Source organism: Pseudonaja textilis, chromosome 7, assembly GCF_049901715.1.
Source record: "Pseudonaja textilis isolate UNSWEBS1 chromosome 7, rPseTex1.2, whole genome shotgun sequence".
NCBI lineage: Eukaryota > Metazoa > Chordata > Lepidosauria > Squamata > Elapidae > Pseudonaja > Pseudonaja textilis.
Window position 1 is genome coordinate 43,318,067 of NC_141996.1, and position 13,656 is coordinate 43,331,722.

Below are 13,656 nucleotides of genomic sequence, written 5' to 3' on the forward strand. Positions count from 1 at the left end.
GCAGCATTTTCATGAATTTGGAATAGTTTCTATGGAGACATATATATGCATCAGAATTCTTTTGGAACCCACCTACAAAAATTATTGGACATATGTCCTAAACATAATTTTAAACAAGCTAAGAAAATGACAAAGAATTTGGCTGGGGTGATGAATTAAGCACCACGTTAGATGTTTCTATGTTTGTTTGTTTTTCAATTTCTAGAATTACAGATTAAGGGTAAACAGTCAAATACTATAGAATACGTCTTTATTGTGCATCAAATTATAACCATGCAAGCAGATTCTATTAATCTAAATGTAACTAAATTTAATAGAAGTACTAAATGTCATGGAGATAAAAAAGGAGATAAATATTTCAACATTATACTACTGTCTTATCTACGGTATTTGCACAAAAATGGTTACTTTTTAATTGCCTTACATAGGTTTTAAAATGTTGAAGAGCGATCATTTTTAATATAGAATTAGACTTTGTAAAAAAATTAATGTAGAAATTTTAAAACAAGAACAGTGATATTAGACTTTTTGAAACATGATGTTATTAGGAGCTTATTCAACAATTAAGATGGTTGCGCAATCATTGTTAACCTGTGATTTGAAGATGGCACCTCCAAATGCCCCACACAATTAAATCTTTCACAGTTAAAATGGAGAAAGCAGAAAATAAAGTCATACATAAATGAAATATTTACAAATATCATCTGGAAAAGTTTAACCTAATATTCATATTGGCTAGGGAGAAAAAAAAATTAACACCCTGAGCTGACATTTCACAGCAAAAGAGCTTTGTGGAAGGCTATCTCTGGTAGGCCACATTTTCCAACTACAAATAAAAACATCAATGCTGCCAGCCGAGTCTCATTCCTTTTTCTGATAAGCTTTTCCTCAAATGTGAATATAGACTAATCCTCTTTAATAGAGAAAAGATAATCAGTGTTGAAATTTTTACCAAAATTTTACCACAACTTCTACTTGTGTGGATGATTCTGTCAAAACAAATTATATTAATGTATGCTGTTAGTTAATATTTAGCAATTCCTTTTTACTTTGAATTTAAATTAATTTATTACTTGTGTCAGAATCTTTAATTTCCAGGAATGTGCATACCTATTGTTTGTAAACAAAAATGTACACTTTAATTCAGACTGACATAATCATAACACACTTTCAGATTTCTTGAAAATGGATGTATTAATGAATTCAGGACCTGTAGGAATTAACTCCTGTTTTGGTAGATATCTATTGCATATATAAAAAGATAAATACATAATGTTTATATTCTGTTTTCGATGTTACAGATACAAAACAGCCAGAAAAAGGAAATACCATATTCTTTGTCAGTCCAGCTGAACAATAATTTTATTTAGGTAAAGATAATTTCATCTCGGCTATGGGATGATTTTAATTAAACCCTTAATAACTTGATGGGCACACTGGAACGAGAAGAAGGTAATAATTTGCAAGTGAATTAAATATTGTTCTGCATTCCCAACTTAATCCAAAAGTCAGTGATTTTCTAATGTACTCCCATTCAAATATAAACCAGGTGTGTTGTTCCCACTTAATTTCTTCAAGAGCTGCAAAAATATTGAGTGTCACACATAAGGATTTTGTGTAACTGGAATATGCCTGTGATATAGCAGTATAGTAAAATCTTGGAGGCTCAAATTTTGCTGTAATGTTCATTATATATTGTGTTATGGTTTTTATAGTGTAAAACAACTTTTGTATTCTAAAATTGAAAAGATAGATAAATCAGTTTTTAAAACTTAAATGTGTATTAGATCTCTACATCAACCAATATAACATCATAAATCTGGATGTGAGCAGATGTTAAACTTCATTTCCATAAGACAGAGTCTCCACTATAGACAAGATCTTCTTGATTAATACCTGATTATCTATGATCCTTGTTTCTCTGCTATTATTTTGTTTGCCTGCCTTTTTCATTAAGTGGGAGGAAGAAAAATCTTATGAACTAAATCACTAAATGTCAGGCTTCTCATGCAGAACATCTTGGTCATATATAATATAAAATAAACTACTATTTTGATAAACAGTAGATTAGCACCACATTGGATGTATGAATGAAGAAAATTGTATTATTATTATGGTTGGTTGCATAGTCAGCCTCTGAGGTTAGTATGGATGTGGCATTTTTGTACATCTACCAAGACTTTCCCAAGAACACTGGGTAGGCAGATGTAGTTTAATAATATCAAAGGTATCATCACATGATGTAAACTGCTTATTATTATGGTCTACACAATCACAAGATGTTTATTATTATTAATTTCACAATTATCAAATGTTTAAACTGGATTTGTCATTTTTTTCTACATATCGAGTCCTTACCAAGGAGCTGGGTTAGACATATGTTGTTTGACAGTATTTAGGGCACTGTTACAAGATGTAAACTGATCCAAGTAAAGCTGTCTTTTTCAATTGACTGGTGATGATTTATCAATGCCAATGGTTTTTAACTGGTAATACAGATGTGTTGGCATTACATTTTGCCAGAGTCATTCTATTTCTATTTGTAGTTCTTTGTATTTTTTTTATCTTTTCCAGTTCTTTCTTTTCTATTCTGTTGTCTCTGAGTACTACTTTTTAAACTATACGTTCCTACCAATTTTTCGTTAGTGGCAGATGATTAGAAGTTCCAATGAATCATTTTGTTGACTGTATTATTTTGTTGTTTATAATCAGTTTGCATGATCTTCATGCATGAGCTAAGTATATGAACTACTATCATTTGATGATTTTTGAATTCTGACCTTGATTGCATTAGTTTGAACAGCTTGGCCTTGAGCAGGCAAAAGTAAGTATACAGTTACTTTCAGTTGTGACCAATTTCCAGGTTCTATCTTTTTCTATTTTTCTCTCCTTCTTTTATATACTAAGCCAGTTAGTACACCTCCAAGAATGTGTTTGACATGAAATAAACCCTGGCATCCACTTCTGCAGGACAGATACAATTCATAAATACCACTATGGAGATATAATGCATAGTGAATAGTGATCAATTTTCTTGTTTTTCAGTGCAAACTGTCTAGTTCAGCTTGCGTGCAGTTAATAATTCCAGTAATATAGCATATCACAAATATGGTTCAGATATTATTTCCATGGTCTTTCTACTGTTCCGTTTTATGGGCTAGAATGTTCAGAATGGTATCAAGTATACAGTTTTCCTACTGGGATTATTTCCTTATTGAAAATGTATTTGTATTAAACTCTGAGGTGGACTTCGATTTGAATACAGAATATATCTACAATTAGAGAACTAATTCTAGATCTTGAAACTGTCCCAAATGAAATAAACCTGTCCTTTTGATCAATATTATTTCTTAAACAGTTGACATTTATCTATCTTGAAGAAGTCTATTTTCCATTAAGAAATAATAGAGTTTTCTGATAAATAATACTGCAATGACAGGTAATACTATTTTTCCTGCTAGTTATGTTTCTAAACTGTATTTCTTTTTCTCAAAACAAGCAACCAGAAAACCTTAGCACAGACAGTCAAATGTTTTCATGCTTTATTGTGGATTATTTAAAGGGAGTCATATTGTTAACATCTTTACACTGGACATTTCCACATGCTGTGAGGTTTTGGGCACTATCAGTAAGCACTTGTGATCTCCTGCTGAGGTTTGCAAGAGACATAAGTAAAACAAGATATAAGTGAGTTATCAAAGCTGAAAGAGGGAGAGGGAGGGAGAGATGGAGCTCTCAGAGACATCAGAAACAACTCAATAGCTAAATTTAAAATGAAGAAATGGAAAAAGCTGCTGTAAAAGATGGTTTGGTAAAAGTGAAGGACATAAGCAAATTAGTTTTTTATAAAGTTAAATAAAAAATAATTCAGTAACTACTTATGTTATTATCTTATTAAAATGCATTCAAAACAAATGAAATAACCACAAATGTGTTATTCACTTCTATGTACTAAAATAGCATTCTATATTATTATATAGAATTAACTAGTGAAGTCAGCCATTAGACCATGTTCTCCAAATTGTGAAGAATTTCCAGAACTTTTAATAAGATCAAAATGTAGCTACAGGCCCTGATAAGCACATGCTCATTAATTCATGTTACTTTAATTCAACAGCAGCTTTATTGGCTATAAATTGAAAAGCTGATGTTTAATGAAGCTTTAGATCCTAAAGTCATAAGAATATAAGATTCTCTAGCTAAAAGATTTTAGAAGCCTATTTGTTTGACAGAAAGTTCTATATGAGTCAGTTGTTAAAGACCATGTTGGCTTGCATTTATCATCTGTGATTTATTGTAATTGATGATTCTGTCTCTTTGGCTGTTTCTATCAAATTGTAAGTTTCAAATGTTTTAAACTCAGCATGATTCTTTAAAACAAATAAAAGTAAAAGATAAACCTTTTAAAATATACTATATCTATTCATCTGTGTGTTTTAGAACACTCACTTCAAATACTCTGAATTTATTTAAAATAGACATAAACAAACATTTACTAAAACATAATTATTGATGTAACATACTGATTGCTTTCCATGACCATACAGTATGTACCATGGAAGAGTTCTTTATGTGCTATTATTTTTGCTTCATATAATTTTATTGCATTCAATTATATGTTAGATTTGATAAAATAAGGAAGTACATTTTGAATCTGGTTTTACAAATACTTTTTATTTGTATGACATATTTCATAAATCTAAAAAATATTTATAATTTTATAAATATTTTTAATTAGAATTGGTTGTGTGAGAATAAGTTATTGCCTGCCAGGTGGATTTAAGGTTGTTAATTTTTGATAATATCTGCCATATAATTAAACTCAAAAAAATCTACAAAAGAAGGAAACTATAATATAGATTACACCTAAATTAACTATAATGTAAATTACTTCAAAATTTTACAAGTTTGTACGTTTGTACTCTGTCTTCTGCTTTCACTTCAAACAATACCTATTAAATTATTTTGAAATAAAAAAATTAAGAATAAAAAAATTAACAAAGCTGAAAGTGTGAGCATGGTATTTTAAGGCTAGATATATTAATATTATAACATAGCATTCTTTTAGAATCACTGGTACAATACCACATTTGTATGACAGAATGCTAATTCTTGCATGTGAATTTTTAATTCTTTTATAAATTGAATAATTATAATAGATTCATTTGTATGGTCCTGGGGAAAGAGAACTAACGGACAGTACCTGCAGGGGTGAAGGTGAAGGACTGGACTGCAAAACAAGAAAATACATTGTGAGTTATAAAACTCTTAAGCAACGCCAATCACAGGGCATGGCTGTCTTTCAAAAATAAATTTTACATGTTTTAAAATCAAGCTCAAATTATAGCAATTCATATTTAAGCATTAGTAGCAGCCCATAATAAAGGATTGATCATAAATGCATGGGTTTTTTATATTTATATGAAGTAGTTACATGGACATGCAAGCTGGCAGCATATAATGCTATGTTTTGCTTTCAAATGTAATTGATTATAAATTTTCATTATCAGGCAAATGCAACATTTAACAATAAATATACAAGTGTGTACAATATGACACACTTTAAAGTGTTACAGGATTTAATAACATGTACATAAATATTGGAAGAGAAATTCTATAGGTGTTATGTTTTTGATAATGGTTTTATGCTGACTAAAAGTATGTGTTTGCCAGCAAGGAACCAATTTTTTTGCATCCTTTAAAAGATATTTATTCTGGGTATATATTTTCCATATATGGTAAACCTACAAATTGTTAGATGTTACAAAGCTATTTGTAGAAACATGCTGAGATGTCAAGCAATTAAATAATGAAATTTGAAGTATGTATTTAGCACATCTGATGTTTCTAAATGTCTAAATAAAGCAGCAAATCTATTACCCTTCCCTTAAATATGTAAAAAATGGTTATTTAATCATTCTGGATAATAAAACAAAGCTACCAGTATTGCCAGTGAGCTTAGTGATATAATTTTTGAACAAAATTTAACTACTTCCTTAAAAACAGAGAAAGTTGAAAATGCTATATTTATTATAAGGAAAAGGGAAAATAAAAATCTCCAAACCAAACATTGCTTTTAAAATTATAACCATAAATGTTCAATGTATGTAATCATTAAGAAAAAAATAACAAGTCTAAAATCTGATCTGAATAGCACACAGCCAGGGTTTTTCAAATAGAACATGAATAATACTTTTCTTCAAAAATAATGTCATTGAAATTGTACAGAAATTCACAGCCTTCTTATTTAGCTGCAGTGGAATATGCAATATTAATATTCTTGCTTCACACCAGTCTTAATCCAGAAGGCAGCATGAAGGATATTAAAGGTCTTTTGCTTTATACTGATTTCAGTTCAGTTGTGAACTAAGTTGATTAAGTTGATGTCCACAGGGCCCATGTAAAAAAAAGTATTTTAATGTAAATCAACTTTCTAAGGTACACATTTTGGCATTTTTACATTGCCTTCATACCATGGAAGCAAAACCTTATGTTATCCAAAATAATAGAAAAACACACAAGAAGAGATTCCAAAATTTATCCTTATGCATTTTTATTTCTTTCATGAATAGAAAAATGTGTCATGCACTTGAATGCCCCCAGTGTTTTATACTGTTTTATCAGAAGTAAGTAAATATTTATTTACAATATATCCAGTATTATCAAACAAAGTTAGATAGACTCTAACTCAGTTATCATGACTTAATGAACACAAATTAGGACAGGATTTGAATGTACTGAGCCTCTTTTATTCATTTATGGTGGAAAGTGAAATCACATAACAAAGACATATTGTCTCCATATCAATTAATTTGGTTATGATTAAATGATTGAAAATAATGATGATATAATGAGTTGATCTTTAGTAACCTGAGCTTATCAGTTCAGCTTTATTTATTTTATCCTTCTTTACTTTAGCAAATAGATAAATAAATAAGCCTGCTGAATTTGTCTTTCACTTAGGGAAAAAGGTGTATCTAAAGTTCTTGGGCTTCTTATATCAGATGTACTTATTATGTGAATATTAGACAGCTTTCTGGTAGCAATGATGAAATATGATGCAGAGCAATGCACTTAAAGCTTTTCATATTCTTGTTCTTTTACAGCATAATAAACAACATTCAATATACTCAACTCCTTATTCTGTGAACTAGATATATTCCTGCTGAATATTTATTGTAAACTATTGTTCTTACCTGCATAATTGCTAAGGCCCTTTCTCTTCTTTCTGCGCCAATAGAGCCAGATACTGAAACCCATGAGTATAACCCAGCAAGCACCACCAATTCCAGCAATAAAGGCAGGTTGCTTGACAACATCTGTAATTTGTTCTGTTATGCTATTGTTGTTTTCAGTGATGATGACTTCATTACGCCCTCCTGGATAACATAAATAATTGGACTAAATAAATATAATAATAATAATAATAATAATAATAATAATAATAATAATAATAATAATAATAATAATAATAATAATAATATATATAATAGCAGACTATTTTTATATAACCCATGAAAATTGACACAATTTGGAATTAATGAGTTGACCTAAGACTGGAAAGCCGTGGTTCTGGTTCCATTTCAGATGCTACATTTTAGCTCCAGATGATAGCTACTGTGGGCAAAAATTGGAGGGCAGAATGTTATGTATACAATCTTGAATTCCTAAGGAAAAGGCAGGATATAAATTTAATAAATATTATAATAATTTTTCTTTGTTCTGAGCAAGTGCAAAGTGAAATGTAAAGATATACTCAATTTTGTGACTCAGTTGAAATTCAAGTTCCAGTTGTAGTCCTTCATTGATATTTTGATTTGTGGCTGTTTTAACTCTCTTATTCTAAATTTCCCTGTTGCAGCTTGTTTTTTGACAAAAGTATCGGGTAAAATTGGGATGGGACATAAATATTGTCAAAAATATAAGAAGTTTCTATAAAATTCTCACTAAGACAAATTTTAAAACAGATGCATTATTAGGGAAAAAAGAACAAAAATTTCCCAAATTAACTAAAAACAAGGATAGAAAACAATTTAACTGTTTTTCTTCTAGAGATATTTAAAGGTATACATTCATATCAGTTTTATATTACTGAAATTCTTACCAAAATAACCACTAATTTTATTTTGCAACCTGGATACTATGAAGAAGCACTTTTATGGGTTTATTTATTTATTAGATTTTTATTTACTTTATAAGTAACTCAAAATGGCAAACATACATAATATTCCTTCCTCCTCCTGTTTTCCCCACAAGAGCAACCCTGTGAAGTGGATTGGGATGAGAGAGTAATTGAACCAAAGCCATCCAGTTTAATAATGTTGAAATAAAGTATTTAAGATATTTTTTTAAAAAAACCACCTTATAGTAATGTAAATGTATGTTGTACCTACCTTATCTACTATGAGCAAAATAGAGATCATGTTTATGGAATATTCTGAACTAGGGTCCCTGCTCACAGTCACTTCTATGCTCATATTCTCCACTGTAGATTGGATTACCACAATACATAGGGGCAGCCCTTTAAAGCCATTAGGAAGCTTCCTCTGGTGCAGAATGTAGCAGTACAGACAGTTAATAGTGCTGTTATTCAGTGTATGAGACAATACTATTTTGTGAGTTGCGTTGGCTTCAAGTAGGTTTCCAGGTTCAATTCAAGATGTGGTAATCACTTCTAAAACCTTTTGTGGCTTTGAACAGCATTACTTATAGAAATGTTTCTCTTTAGTTGTTTTTACTTGTTCTACCTGATCCAGCAGGAGGCACTTACTTAACCATCAGTTAAGGAATGTTGGCTGATAAAAAACATCATCCCATCCACATTAGTCTATCCAGGAACATGTTGGCCTTTTGGCCCTGAAAAGTTGATATTGGGACTGAACCTGGTGCCCAAATGTATAATATGAACCATCTATTAGATAAGTGGATGGCAGTTTTATAATATATGTGATATGGTTTATTTTTTGTATTTTTTTTGTATTTTACTTTATTCATGTGAGATAGGCAATTATATAAATTGATAGGTACTGCTTCACAGCCTCTGAAACTCTGTATGTTGTAGAAATTGTATGGAAATCCACTAAACAATAATTTTGCAGATTATTGGCATCTTCTATTTAATATAATCCATCATATCTACTGTTGGGTGATATATATGCATAGATGGGATACCAACATTTAACCCTCCACATATTGATTCATTAGCTTTTTATGAATAATGGTGAAATCATAAATAAAAACAGAATATATAAAACTTTTACATTATTGTAATTGCACACATTTAAAATTTAAAAGTAATTTATCTATCTAAACTATTATTTAGTAATGTTATATAACTATTTTTATATAATGAATAACACAAATAGCTTCTATTACAAAGCACGGTTTTATTTATCTTGTTTTGGAAATCACAAAATCTCTAGAGATGACTAATTTCTTCCCATTTACTGGAAAAAAATCTTCATATAATGAACACCCAGTCTAAAAGTCATTAGCAAGTAAATTACAAAGTATATAGGCTACATTTTGGTTAATAGGATTAATTTGCTGTTTGAATGGCTCAGCAGAATTAGGCTCCTTTCCAGTCTGCCACTGAACATGGTCAATTTTGTAATCATTAAATTGTCTAATCCCCAAATAAGCCATTTCCTGTACAAATAAATTCTGTATGTTGAAAAAAGGCGTAATTGTATCATTTTAAAGGAATTTGCTTCCTTGATGATGAAATGAATATAAACTCATAATTTATTAAAATACATATGTATTCAAGCTCTTAGATTCTTAAATTCATTAAATAATTCATTATATTGCTTTTTCTTAAAATATTTTTTCTTAATAAAATTTCTTTTCTCAAAAGCTAAGCTATAGAATATATGTGAAAGCTATGATCAAATTTCAAACAATTCAAATATCATTTTCATTTGTCTTGCTTTGAAAACCATATCATTTTCAAATTTATTAAAATTTGAAGTTTATTTCTAATAAAGCCATACCATGTCATGTCAGCATATTGGTTCTAATCTTAAATAAACAAAAATAAGATTATTTGTTAAACTGGATGCAAATAATGATAAAGACTAGATATTTCCAAATTCTATTTCAGTGCTGGAGCAGAGAAAGAAAATTATTTTCTGTAAATGAATAGCTGTTGTAGTATTAGTTTTATTTCAGAAAAAATCTGCTTCTTTATGTCAACATTTTTAAACCACGTTTTAAATTGTAGCTGCCTAATTCAAGAAGAAACTTTTGCTGCTATAAAGTAATTCCAATTTGGACATTATTTTACCATCCCACCCAATCCCATCCTGTAGTATATTATAATGCATGCCAACGTGATTTACAAAGAAGGGTTTGGAAAATAGGGACATTATTCTGCAATAACAGTATTGTTTGTTTTCCTCCTTCTATAAGTATCTTTTGAAGTGCTTTACTGAATTTTCTGCATTTAGTAATGTATAGCCTAAATCAGCAAAATACAGAAATCACAACTTCTTTAAATGGAATATGTTTTAAAAAACATATTAGACCAATAGACTATATAAAATGAGCCAGTTTCTGGTAATTTAAAATAAAGAAACATTCTGATTTAATGACAATGTTTTAAAAGTTTTTGATCATTGGGATAGGTAGATAAGTATGAAATTCACCCTTTAAGTATTTTTTTCTAATGATTATATCATTAGAATGATATAATGAAAAATATGGTGGGTTTCTACTTTCTAGCTCATACTTCAAAAATAAATATATTATGGTAAGCATGGATCCTCTGGCTAAATCCTACAAGAAAGATGTAAAAATCACCTTTTAAATGAAAAATACTTTAAATATGAATCTAAAGCATATATTATAAGTAATTTAGAGATTACATTTCAGTAGCAGGGGGCTGTAATAATCTTATGCCTTTTCCTTCCGTGGTTTATATAGACATGGAACTATACTATATGTAGGATATTTAGGGGATTTTTTTGCTGCTTCTCAATGCTAAAGGGCAATTTGCTAATTTCCAAGTTAAAAACTAAATAAGCAACTTATCTCAAATTAAATGGCACTACTTGGATGCCGTAGACTTTCAAATATTAATTTACCACTGTAAAGCTATTGAACTGTTCCCAAACTTTTTAGTGATGCAACTATCCAACTCTCGATAACTATACTATGTAAGAGCAAAATAAATTCTTGAACTCAAACAGAAGGGTAGAAGTGAAAAACAATGCATAGCTGTTCATACTGAAGGATATATTCTTCTGTCAGCCTGTTGACCAGTGGCTATGTTTTAAAATAATCTTAATTTTATTTTTAGTTACTTTAAAAAAAATGGTCTACATCCATGCTGGACTTGAGACAGAAAGTTATGCTATTCCATTTATGCAACTCACTTTACAAACACCATCACCTGCAAATTCAGAATCCTCTGCTATTTAATGGGCTGAATGGGTAGAAAATTCTCAAGGCAATTTTCAGAAAGCTCTAAAGTTTATGACATATCCTTAGAAAGGATAAAGTCCCAATTATATCAATGTACTTTTAATTTAGTAGTCTGTAAAACTGTTCTGTCCTTTGAGCCTTGCACTTACATGCACAAAATTAGATATTCATTTAAATGACAGAATAACATTGCTTTGTGATTTTAGAGGATGAAAATAAGTGAACCTGGATGCATATTTCTAGTTAAGGTCAACAATATTAATGTGTTTGGTTTTGGAGAAAAACACATTAATTAATTTAGAATTAGTTTTTGTTAGATTTAATCATAAACATAAAATACAGATCCATGTGTAGGAAAAATGAGAAAAAGTGAAATCATGTATCACTAAATTACTTCATTTACTCCAGTTGTTTTTGAATCAGTACTGTCAGGTTAGTTAATTAGAATACAGATGAGGGATGTATCTGACCTGTAACGCTTCATTGTTTCTGTAGACTAAAATATAATGAAATATATTGGACAGTAATGAAGAATAAAACTAACTTGCTGGACCAAAAATTAATTAAACACTTCAAGTTTTATTGTACTTATAATTGTGAAAATTTACAGCTGTTTCTCAAATTATTACGCCAACCATAGGAATCTGCACAATTGTTACGGGGAGAAAAAGACCCTTATAACAAAACCATAGGCAGTATTCTCACTGTATTTAAAGAAAATGCATTCTCACTTTTTTCCACCTTGATTGCTACTTTGAATGGGTCTATTTTACCCTATTAAGAATCAATTATATTGTTTGTTATGTTTGACATCTACTTTAGTAGTCTAATGCTTCTAAATGCTTTCAGATTAAGGTCCTTCTGTTATAATTTTATTTATGGAAGGGATTGGCAATCCTTGTTAGCAAACCTATCTATTCACAAAACATTGTATTTTCAGTTGTATTTTCCAAAGCACTTGAGGGCAGGATAAGAAGCAATGGGTGAAACTAATCAAGGAGAGAAGAAAAATAAAACTAAGGAGAAATTTCCTGAGAGTTAGAACAATTAATCAGTAGAATGACTTGCCTCCAGAAGTTGTAAATGCTCCAATACTGGAAGTTTTAAAGAAGAGCTTGGATAACAATTTATCTGAAATGCTATAGCATTTCCTGCCTAAGCAGGGGGTTCACTAGAAGACTTCCAAGGTCCCTTCCAACTCTGTTCTGTTCTATTCTATTCTATTCTATTCTATTCTATTCTATTCTATTCTATTCTATTCTATTCTTTCTATCCTATCCTATCCTATCCTATCCTATCATATCCTATCCTATCCTATCCTATCCTACCCTACCCTATCCTATTGGTAACTCTCCCATATTTCCTATCACATTTCTTCTAGAAAAAAGATTTTCACATTTACTAGCCTTTCTGTTTCCTAAACTATTTAAATTCTGGGTTGAAAACATCTAAAATAGCTTGTAAATTACCCTGCCATACCCTGTACTTTTAGTGAGAAATGCTAAAATGTTTGCAATCTTTGCCAAACTGTCATTCCTCTTTATTCAAACTCACCAGTGACATGGTGAGGATTCAAAGAGATATGGAAGAATCAGAACTGCATATGACTTTTCTATTTCTCTTTGATGTATTCATTTTTAAAATGTACTTTTGTCTAGCTTTCTTTTTTCATATTCAGCAGAACAGTACCATATATCATGAGTTCAGGCTGAGCTTCACATGCTAAAGTTTTGAATGGTGGCTGAAGGCAATAAGGAACTGGATGGAGACAACTAAATTTAGATTGAATCCTACCAAGAAGAAATAGTTGTTTGATAATAAGATAGATCTATCTTGAGAGTATTGTTCTTGATGGGATTGTGCTCTCCCCAAAATAATTCATCTGTTATCTGAAGATCCTGCTAGGTAAATAGCAGGTAGAGTTTGTCATTAGAAGCTTTTGTCCCACTGTGTACTTTATGGCTGTACCTGGACTAAATAGCTCTTGAAACAGTAACTCATGCCTTTATCACCTTGCAATTATCCCCCCGCCCCAATTTTGAAATATACTGTTTCCATAAATAGAGTTGGTCCCAACTCTCATGTTTAGAAAGGAACTGAGCACTATGTTATTTGAATGAATCTCTAGCTCACAGTATAGTTTTAGCTCCCAATGTAGTCATCTTTTGGATTTGGGTTTTATTATTAGTTACTAGGAATAAATAATTGTTTCAAGAATTATATGGTCCAACT

General features: G+C 30.3%; 1 protein-coding gene across 12 annotated transcripts in view; it reads right to left on the reverse strand.

The window, feature by feature from the left end:
- Window positions 1-13,656, reverse strand: part of ROBO2 (roundabout guidance receptor 2) — a 783,469-nt gene that overhangs the window by 41,073 nt on the left and 728,740 nt on the right. For 6 of the 12 annotated variants that reach the window (XM_026700666.2, XM_087937503.1, XM_087937509.1 and 3 more), the window contains 2 exons: window positions 7,197-7,379; window positions 5,204-5,230 (listed from right to left, as the gene is read on the reverse strand). In XM_026700666.2, coding sequence (XP_026556451.2) covers window positions 5,204-5,230; window positions 7,197-7,379 — 210 coding nt within the window. The remainder of the gene's footprint in view (window positions 1-5,203; window positions 5,231-7,196; window positions 7,380-13,656) is intronic. The other 6 variants (XM_087937507.1, XM_087937512.1, XM_087937506.1 and 3 more) reach the window with 1 other exon arrangement.